Source organism: Astatotilapia calliptera, chromosome 7 (assembly GCF_964374335.1).
Source record: "Astatotilapia calliptera chromosome 7, fAstCal68.1, whole genome shotgun sequence".
Taxonomy (NCBI): domain Eukaryota; kingdom Metazoa; phylum Chordata; class Actinopteri; order Cichliformes; family Cichlidae; genus Astatotilapia; species Astatotilapia calliptera.
In genome coordinates this window covers 1991694-2001891 of record NC_137428.1, presented here as the reverse complement: position 1 = coordinate 2001891, position 10198 = coordinate 1991694, and the positions used below count along the sequence as shown (strand labels likewise).

Genomic DNA, 10198 nt, shown 5'->3' with positions numbered 1-10198 from the left:
TGAAAACTATAAATATAGATTCTGCTCTACTGAAGGTGTCGCGAAGATGAACGACGTGATGACGTAGATACCTAAACAGGAAGTTTAAACTGCAGCACGCTTTATTCTTCCCCACATGAGCACGAGAGCCGCTGTCGTCAGCACCTGAGAACAAATGCCGGTAAAGATTTGATTTAAACGTAGAGATAAAAACCTCTGCATGATCGCAGCTGTCGCTTCCGTACTAACGCCTGTTTTCAGCTCGTGACGGAAACACAGTTAAGCAATTAGCTAGAATGCTAACGTAGCTTGGCTAGCCGCTCTGCCAAACTCTGTGCACAAGAATTGCAGTTAAAACGTTTATCGCTTGTTCGCTGTCGGAAAGCTACCAGAGAGCATGAAACTAACTTTTCTACAATAAGCATCTCAATAAGGTTAATTCGGCGCAGATAGTTAGCAGATAATTGAAAATATTCAAGTGAAATTCTAACTTTAGGTCTGATAATCTGACCAGGTTGTCGACCTGTAGGAGAAGCTAATTGATCCAAAGCAACACTAAAAGGTAGGAATGTTGTTATTTGTATTGATTTATTTCAGTGGTGTCAATTAATGCATTAAACATACTTCTTTCAGTTATATCCAGTTGTGTTAGAACCGAAACCGCCTTAAATCAGCTGATTTTTTTGTAAGGGAGTTTTGTGTTGTTGTGAAAATGCGGCTAAACATGCCAGCACCTCTGGATAGTTGAAGCCCAGCTGTTTAAGAGGAGGGTCTCTGACCGTTGGGTCCTGTGTGGTCTTGGCAGGACGACTGAGCCGCCACGATGGCAGCAGGCCGGCTGAGCTTCAATAACATCACCGCCCTGGCTCCCATGGTGCGAGTGGGGACTCTGCCCATGAGGCTGCTCGCTCTGGACTACGGGGCTGATGTGGTTTACTGTGAGGTGAGGACAGAGGCTGTATCCTTGGTGACCATATTTGGATTATCCCCTCTCTGTGACATCATACAGAGCAAAGAGTGGTGAAAAAATAAAAAAAATTATATTTATACAGCATCTTTCTAGACAGTCACAAAGTGCTGCACATAAGATGACAAATAGTAAAATGGTAAAACAGACAATATAAAACAGGCAGAAATTTAACCAAAAACTGTTTTAAAAAGAGTTTTGAGTTGTTTTTTTAAAAACAGCTACTGAGTCCACAGTTCTTAATGTCTGAGGGAGAGAGTTCCACAGTCTCGGGGCCACAGTGGCAAAAGCTCCGTCAACCTTAGGCTACGTTCACACTGCAGGTCTTGATGCTCAATTCCGATTTTTTGATCAGATCCGAGCAGACAAAAAAATCGGATTTTATTTCTAATAAAATGCGACAGCAAACGCGCTCTAGTGTGAACGCTCAAAGCGGCCGCATGCGCAAAAGAAGACGTCACACACAACGCGCTCTGTTCAGACCCAGAGCAAACAGCATTTTTGACTGATGGCCCTTAATATGAAGACTTCGGACTTTACGTTTCCCAATTTTTGCTTTAAGTTATTTTGTTATTTACATAATAATGTAAATAACCTAATAATGATCCTTATTGCTGTTTGAGAGGAGCAGTGCTTCAAAGGATAGCTGCAGGTTTCTGTCAGAATCTGCAGGTTATACAGAACAAATAAAATGTTCACGTTTCTCCAACGTTGTCTTCTCAACAGTTTCACTGACATCAGGATGGCCAGGAAGCGTTCACCATGTCTTCTCCGGCGCTGATAATCGGCGTCTGTCTTGTGTCGGTGACGTAAAAGACGGATTTAATGCGAAGTGACCGTAAACCAGCAGTCGCTTTCTAAAACATCAGATATGTATCGGATTCAGCACCACATACGAAAGTGACCCAGATCGGATTTGAAAATATCGGATTTGCGCCGTGCACACTGTCACACCATGATGGGATAGATGGTTGCAGAGGGTCAAAAAAATCGGATTCGATGTGCTTTCGCCTGCAGTGTGAATGCAGCCTTAGTTCTCATCTTAGCTTGTTTTATAGCAAGTAAGCCCTGATCAGATGACCTCAGGGACCTGCTGGGGACATCGGGCTGTGGCAGATCAGAGATGTAGGCTGGTGCCAGTCCAGGCAAGGCTCTAAATGTCAAGACCAGGGTCTTAAAATGAACTCTAAGTTCAACAGGAAGCCAGTGTAGCTGAAATAGCAACGGTGTCACATGTGAATACTTTGTTAAAAGCCTGGCTGCAGCATTTTGCACAGCCTGCAGACGATCCAGGGAACCTTTGCTTAGACACATAAACAAAGAGTTACAATAGTCCAAGCGTGAGGAAATAAATGCACGTATAGCAATCTCCAGTTCAGAGTGAGATAAAATAGGGCTTAACTTAGCCACATTTCTTAAATGACAAACTGCTAAGATGGAGTGTTTACAGCAACCTGACGGAACTTGGGTCAAGAAGAGGGAAATGTTTGATAAGAAATGTTTGATAAGAAATAAGTAAAATCCGAATAGTTCCCCCTTGACCCTTTGGTGTCTGTTGCAGGAGCTGATTGACATCAAAATGGCCCAGTGTCAGAGAGTGGTAAACGGTAAGAATCTGTGCCCTTCGCTGCCCTTCATACCGGCTGTTCATTCAGACCTTTCTCATAACTGTGTGTGCATCAGACGTGCTGGAGACGGTGGATTTCGTGGCTCCGGATGACCGAGTGATGTTCAGGACCTGTGAGAGGGAGAAGGGCAACGTCGTCTTCCAGATGGTGAGACTGGAAGCTTATGAGCGAGCAGAATGGCATCGACGTGGAGAAACAAAATTACTTTATTGGCTTTGTGCTTATTGTTTGCTATGGAAACGATAAGTCTGATTGGTCCTCTGCAGAGACGGGTCACAGGGTCAATCTCACATACTGTTTGACCCAAACAGTATTGAAGGATTAATCTTCCATTTATTATGTCAGACGTCTGTAGTTCAAAATTCAGGATTGGCACTTATTGTTGGGGAGGTTCAACGTGCTGTGAAGACATGAAATATGAACAGTGTGTAAGGGGACACCTCGAACAGTCTTCCTTTTGTCTTTCAGGGAACCGCTGACCCGGACAGAGCGTTGGCTGTGGCCCGACTTGTGTGAGTTCAAAGTTGACTCTTTGTGTTGCGAGTGAAGTGCTCGTGCCGTCAAGCTCTGCACCGCCTTCCTCGTCACAGTAACTTTAAACTTTGTGATAACAAGCTGCTTCCTCACAGGGAGAAGGATGTGGCTGCTGTCGACGTGAACATGGGCTGTCCAAAGGAGTATTCCACCAAGGTGAGTCCAGTCGCCCCCCACTGACGCTGTGACCCTCTGTCCCTGTGGCTGACCTCTGACCTCTGCTGTCCTGCAGGGCGGGATGGGAGCTGCTCTCCTGTCGGATCCTGATAAGATCGAAGCGGTGAGCTGTGAGCTAAGAGATCACGTCAGGATAAAAGGAATGTTTTTAACTCTGACTTTGGTCTTCACCTCAGATCCTGAGGACGCTCGTGACAGGAGTTTCCATCCCGGTGACGTGTAAAATCCGAATCCTGCCCTCAGTAAGACGTGAACGTTTCACTTCCTCACCTTCACTCTGTTATCTTATTCATAGCTGTATGTTTCAGTGTTAATGTGAGCTCACCCCTGTGCACTGTGGAGGGGGTTCCCTTTACCTCGTATTTTAAGGTCTTGTGAGACCCCATCCTTAAAAAATGAAATGTCATGTGCCTTGCACCCTCTGCATGCACACAGCCCCACCTCTGCCCTGTTTGTTGCAGCATGCGGTAATATGCAGCAGCAAATCTGCAAGTGCGTGTTTTACTTGCTGCCTTGCACCGTGCAGTCAAAGTGCTCGCTCAGAGACGCCCAGCTTTCTGTTTCGCCTCAGCTCTGTGTGTTTGGACGTCTGATCGTGGTTGGCTGCACGCTACGCGCAGTTTTTAAATGATGGTTTCATTCATTAAGAGAACAAAGTTATCCAAACCTAACTGCCCGTGTGCAAAAGTAACTGCCCCCTAAACCTGATAACTGTTCCAGCCTCGACACTGAGAAGTCAGGTGTTTGTGGTCCCTTCAGTGGGCCACGTGTGCAGAAGAATACATGGGGGGGGGGGGGGTAAATACTTACTGCAGATGTTTAATCTTCGCTGTTCTTTGGTTCCAGCTGGAGGAAACAGTCAGTCTGGTCCGAAGGATCGAGAGGACGGGCGTCGCTGCGGTCGCCGTTCACGGCAGGTAAACTGCGTCAGGAGTGTGAAAACTTCAGTTACAGAGAAGCAGAGTACAGTTTCATGCAGTCATTCAACTCGTATACATAATAAATTATAATGAGGCCAGTTCATCCTCTGATTGTCTTTGCTTTGCATCTAAAATATGAGAAAGTTAGAAAAACATCTCATAATATTTTTAAAAATAACTTTTACTGCACAAAACCAAACAATCTGTTTACGGTGCCAAACAGAAGGAGCCAATAAGGAGCCTGGAAAAGTCTCGAACTGCTTCCTGTTGGATTTCTTTTGGCTGTTGCTGACGGACGTCTGTCTCGTTGTTGTTCAGGTTTAAGGACGAGCGTCCCAGACATCCTGTCCACTGTGATTACATTCAGGCCGTCGCTCAGGCCGTCTCCATCCCCGTCATCGCAAAGTGAGTAACAGTCAGCTCCCGCTCATGTGTTTGAACGCCATTCTCGGCTTGAGATCGAGAGTTTGGCCCTGTTAGGGGAGAGCGGCAGCTCCTCTGAGGACAGAGCCGTGTGGTTTCTGTCCTCAGTAAATAGAATCTTAAGTACCAGCGTTCCTAAACGCAACACTAAGACCTGGAGTCATTAAACCGTCCGCTGTCCTGTGTCTCCTTCAGCGGAGGCTCTCTGGATCACGTGAAGACCAACGCCGACATAGAGGAGTTCAGAAAGGCGACGGGCGCCTCGTCGGTGATGCTGGCCCGCGCCGCCATGTGGAACGCGTCACTGTTCCGCAGCCAGGGAGCGCTTCCTTTGGAGAAGGTCATGGAGGACTACCTCAAATACGTGAGTTTGAAGTGCAGCTCGTGAAGACGCAGAATAAAATTCAATCTTTGGGGAAGCTTTGAGCATGTTTGGCGTTTTGTTGATTACCACAGATGTTGTTTGATGCTTCACAGGCGATTCAATACGACAACAATGCCTTCAACACAAAGTACTGTCTGTGTCAGATGCTCAGAGACAAGGTGGAGTCTCCTCTGGGGAAGCAGGTGCAGGCGGCGCAGACCAACGCTGAGATCAGGTGCAGCACTGTTTGTTTGTTTGCAGCAGTGTCAGATGTGTATGTACGTAGGGTGGGTGTGGTGTGATGTGGTGCTGACGTGTTGCAGCGAGGCGTACGGGCTGCAGGAGTTTTACCGGCAGACTCGGGAACAGCTGCAGGCTCGGAGGGACGCCCTGCAGAGCGGCAGCCAGCCGGAGCGACCCGTCACGGACGGAGACGTCACCACCATGGCCGTCAAGTTCGAACGGTGAGTGAAAAACACGTTTTCAGCTCCTCGTTTGCAGCTGGAGATGATTCTCATGGTTGACGCAGCGGCTCGTCGAGCCTGCCGTGAAAGGCCAGTGCACCACGCTTTTAGAGGCGTTGTGGTTTTCCAGAGACCTCAGCACAATATTTATGTAGTGTTATTTGATGAATTCATGCCACGACTCTTAACTGGAAATGAGCTTGTGGCTGATTTTTCCACCGTTGATAAACACGGTCTGGGGGTTCTTCTAACTTCTGTTCCCCAGTTTAACCTTAAGGAACCAGACCGCTTTATTTTTATCTAAAAATCAGGATTTGGCCGTCAGCCTGAGGACCAGCGGGCGGTGTGGACACGCAGCTTGTTCACGTCCACCTGCTGGTTATGTTTGGGCACCGAGAACTACTCAGTAGGTTCAGGGAACGTGTCAGTGTTACATGCACCAAACGCCGCCTCGAGAGAAAACGAGCAGCTGTATGACAGCGGGCTGGACACCGCTGCCCGTCTGCCTGCGTGGACTAAAGTGAAACTTGGTGGATTTGATGTGTTTGCAGGAGAGAGTATCCTCCTCAAATCACTCCGAAGATGTTCCTGCTCGAGTGGAGCCGTAAGGAGAAAGTGGAGCAGCCGCAGTACGAGACGGTGAGCAAACGCAAAGCTTCACGTCCACAGAAATGTTCGCCTTCGTTCCTGAATGTGACGGCGTGAATGATTTGTGCGGTTCTAAGAGGTGTGTGTGTTTCAGGTGCAGCGCGCTCAGGACCGAGCCTTTCAGTCCACAGTGACCGTCGCGCAGAAGAAGTACAGATCTTCACTGTGGTGAGTACAAACTTCAGTGCTTCTGCTCTGTAGCTGTGTTCAGTCACAGCGAGCCGCTAATGTGCTAAAACACCAGCGAGGCTCATCTCTTTCCCTCCACACAACCGGCAAAGTTTCTTGTTGGGTTCTTCTGAGCAGCTCTGAAAGTCTCCTGGGTTCACCGGTTGTTGAGCGGTGGTTCAGGCTTCTGTTTTTGGACGGGTGGACTGTGCCGAGCTTTGGCTCAATCCTGGAGAACTCAGCTGTTGTCCTGCTTCATGTCCAGCTGACAAATCTCAAATCTGATTTTTAGCCTGCATGCAAGCCGTTTTGCAACCCGCCTCCACCTTTTTCATTGATGCTCTTTTCTGTTGCTACATGCACTGAATTGCTGCCGTGTGATTGGCTGTTTGGATAGTTGCGTCATTTAGCAGCTGAACAGCCAACAGGGAATCTATACTCCTGAAGTAAGTTGTGAAGAGTCAGGAACGCTGAGGCGGAGCTGAAAGATGACAGGAATGGCGTCTCTGAGCCCTCTTTAAGCACCTCAGTGACAAAATCAAGTCAACTTTGTCAATTCTGCCACATGTACAGGACATACAGAGAATAGAAATTTCGTTACTCTCAAACCCTAGGTGAAATAGCAAATGAACATTTAAATATAAATGTCAGCTTGTGGAATAAACTGCACGGCTCTGATCCTCTGAGCGCTCCCGCCTCCTCACAAATATCTGTGCTCGCTCATTTCCTACGGTTATTGTGACGTCTCGTGTGGTTGAGCGCCCCTCCTACTGTTCTGACCACATTAGCTTCTCACAACAGGCACGACTGAAAGTGTGAAAATAGAAAGTTTCATACAGATTATCAAAAGTAGACTCGGTGTTGTCCCCGTCTGACACCAAGTGACTCATTTCAGCTCCAGATTTCATTTTGAAATGACACAAAGTAACTGAAGAGAATTAGAATATGTTTATTTAAAGACATCGTGAGGATGTTTTTCCAGCTCAGAGTGCGGAAACCCTCCAAGAAATGAGCCGCAATTGAAAATTTGATCGCAGTCGTGATTTCTTGAGTCTGCTGCGCTTTGGGCTAAAACTATCTCGCCGTCTTTCAGGGAAAAGTCAAAGAAGTTTGCAGAGCAAGCGGCCGCCATCGTCTGCCTGCGAGTTCTGGGAGTACCAGAGGGACGGATCGGCGAGGAAGACTCCGGCCTGGTCTGCAAAAGGAAGAGGGAGGGGAAGGTGAACGGCGCCGCAGAGGAAGAGAGGAGTAGGAAACGGCACGTAAACGACGTCCTGCAACAAACCTCAGAGGTTGCTGTGGTAACGAACAGTGACAGTCACCAAGAGGCTCCGCCTCCAAGCCAGCGGGAGAGCCTGTGAGGAGTTTAACAGCTGGCAGTGACCTGCATGATCAGACATTTAACCCAGAAATGAACTCTGAGTTTGTGCTCAGTTTTATTTTTTTATTATTCATCACTTCATCTGATTTAAACTCAAAGTAAATATTTTTTAAACCCAGCACGGCTGACATACGTCTCACAGCTCAGGTCTGATCGTTTAGTCCCGTTAACCACGCCGCTCATCCGCCTCTGTCCTGTGGATGTCTGCACGTGTGCGGGGAGCCACGCCTCCTAATGCACGCGGTTAAAACCCATCAGAACTCGCTGGGTTTTATATGAAACGTCTCGCGCGTGGCGTAGCCATCACACGGTGTCCGACCTGCAGAACAGACGCTATCCAGTGTGAGAGCCTCGGGTGTTTGATAAGAGAAGATTAAATTAAACACAGACCTCCTCCAGCTCTCTTCTGGGGTGGTGGGGAGGGCAAGATCTCTCCAGGAAGGGTCTCCTCCTGGGTCCAGAACACCTCACCTGCCAGGAGGAGCGCCACTCTGTCTCTGAGGGAGAGCCCCGCCCCCTTCAGAAGAAGCTCATTTCTCCCGTTAGTAACCCCGATCTCTCCCGGCCACAGGTGAGGGTAACAACAACAATCAGCAGCTTCACCGTTACAGTTTCATCACTGCAGCTGCTCGTCTCCAGCCCGGGTCCTTAGAATTTACAGACAAACGGCTGTTGGATAAAGGAAAGCTGGCGCAAACATCGAGCTCCTACATGTGAGGCTTTAATGAAAAACCTCACCAGAGGTGCCACACGAACATTTCACACACGCGTCCTGCAGCAGGTGAGCGACGGTTTCAGGGCTCGCCTAAAATCTGAGTCAGATCCTGGAATAAATGCAATCCTGTGGCTGCTCGTTAGTGATTCCTGTCAGCCTGGTATGAGCTGAGTGGACGACGCTGCGCAGCTGGAGCATCAGAGCGTCTGCCTGTAGATGTCTCTGTGCTGGACAGGTGAAAGAAGAGGGCGGTGCTCAACTTTTCAGTTCAAAGTTGAATCTGTAGAGCGTTGCAGAAAGCCGTTTTAACACCCGGTGCCTTACTCTGTCTTTTGTTCATGATTTGTGGAAGAGCCTCAAACGCACCGTGTGCTGATGGAGAAGACGTCTGTGATTTGTGCGGCTTCTCGCCGCTCAGTAAACACTGACTGTCACACTTTGTGAACTTGTTTTGATCTCATGATCTTCTTTGTTTTAAGGTATAAAATCTGCCAAATGATGTCATGTTTTATGTTCATGCCAAAGGAACAACCTGTGCTTTTCTTTGTCTGCAAGTTGAATTAAAGCATGTGCAGCCTGGTGGATCTGTCCTCACAGAGCTCAGCTGTTCATAATGACATTTTGGACACTTTTCATTAACACTGGCTCAGGCTATGTTTGCCTCCATTAAAGAGGTCGTCTCTGTTAACCAAATGTGCATGTGGCTCATTTCCCCCTCAGTAATATCTGAATTTAATTGGATTTTAAACCCAGAACTTTAATCGCTTGTTTTGTTGCAGCAGGATTTCTGCTCGTGTTCAGAACTTTCTGCACAGTCAGATGAAAGAAAAATAATTATCAAACTAGCTAAACCCAAAAACATGACTGACTGTTTTTACAATTATTGAATCCAGCGATGAGGCACAGAAAGCTGCAGTTCCTCTAACATCCACTAGAGGCTCCCGCAGTCAGTCCATCCCATAGACTCCCATGTTAAAACTTTGCTGGAGATATGAACACGTTTACAGCCTGATACACAAACTTCGGTCTCTACAGATGTGATCTCTATATAACACCTGTGCAGGTGGGGAGTCACTGTGTAAAGTGCATTAAGGCTGAAAGTTCGAACTATTTGGGGCGTGGCCTCTCTGGCCTGATAGGCGGATGGTGACACAGGCAGCTGTAGCTGCTAGCTGTCTGTTAGGCTTCACCTCTGGTAACTGGAGTCCCTGAACTGGACCTCTGGACCGTGTGATGTTTGGAGCATTTTTTTTTTTGTTTGTTTTTTTGTCATGAGTGAAATTCTATTTCCGCACTAATTTGCAGGCGCTCTCATACTGTTTATGAATGCAGCTCGTTCTCATTAGCTGATAAATGAATAGTCCACACTGTTGTCTAAACATGGTCACTTCTGGGTCCCACTAACCAGCATGGTGGCAGCCAAAAATGTTAAAACGGAGGCTTTAATATTCACTCATGAACCAACATGTGAGCTGTGTCCATCTTTCACATACAGTCTATGCCTCTCCTCTTCTCACTGTTCTGATCTTTAGCAAACATGAGCATGACATTAAAAAAGAAAGATTCTGTGGTTTTATTAACTCGTATTTGATCAACTTTCGGTTCAGGACGTGCTCAGAAAATCTCAGGAGAATGCGATCAATAATTATTAAAAAATATTTCTCAATTTTCTGTTATTTGTGTCGACCTTCATCCACAGATCAGCACATCTCTGGTGTCGCTGTATGATGTGGAGGCCCGGGCATAACAATGCTCGGCAGTCCCTCATAAAGAGGGTCACCTGGTCACCCAACCCACACCTGAACCTGAGGTCCGGTTCATGAACCGGCA

General features: G+C 47.3%; 1 protein-coding gene across 1 annotated transcript; it reads left to right on the top strand.

Annotated features, from left to right (window-relative positions):
• Positions 1 to 784: 784 nt before the first annotated feature.
• On the top strand, positions 785 to 9056 carry dus2 (dihydrouridine synthase 2). Its single transcript, XM_026172430.2, has 15 exons — positions 785 to 922; positions 2508 to 2553; positions 2630 to 2721; positions 3043 to 3086; positions 3204 to 3264; positions 3341 to 3388; positions 3462 to 3527; positions 4132 to 4202; positions 4524 to 4610; positions 4824 to 4992; positions 5106 to 5227; positions 5316 to 5456; positions 6008 to 6095; positions 6199 to 6272; positions 7366 to 9056. The coding sequence occupies exons 1-15, from the start codon at positions 803 to 805 to the stop codon at positions 7631 to 7633; spliced, it is 1497 nt and encodes a 498-aa protein (XP_026028215.1). The 5' UTR covers positions 785 to 802; the 3' UTR covers positions 7634 to 9056.
• Positions 9057 to 10198: the final 1142 nt, after the last annotated feature.

Bases quoted from the DNA above. Each gene is read 5' to 3' on its own strand.
- dus2 (XM_026172430.2), top strand. From the start codon at position 803: ATGGCAGCAGGCCGGCTGAGCTTCAATAACATCACCGCCCTGGCTCCC. The intron at 5,228-5,315 runs GTGCAGCACTGT...GACGTGTTGCAG, and splicing joins CAGACCAACGCTGAGATCAG to CGAGGCGTACGGGCTGCAGG. The intron at 6,096-6,198 runs GTGAGCAAACGC...TGTGTGTTTCAG, and splicing joins AGCAGCCGCAGTACGAGACG to GTGCAGCGCGCTCAGGACCG.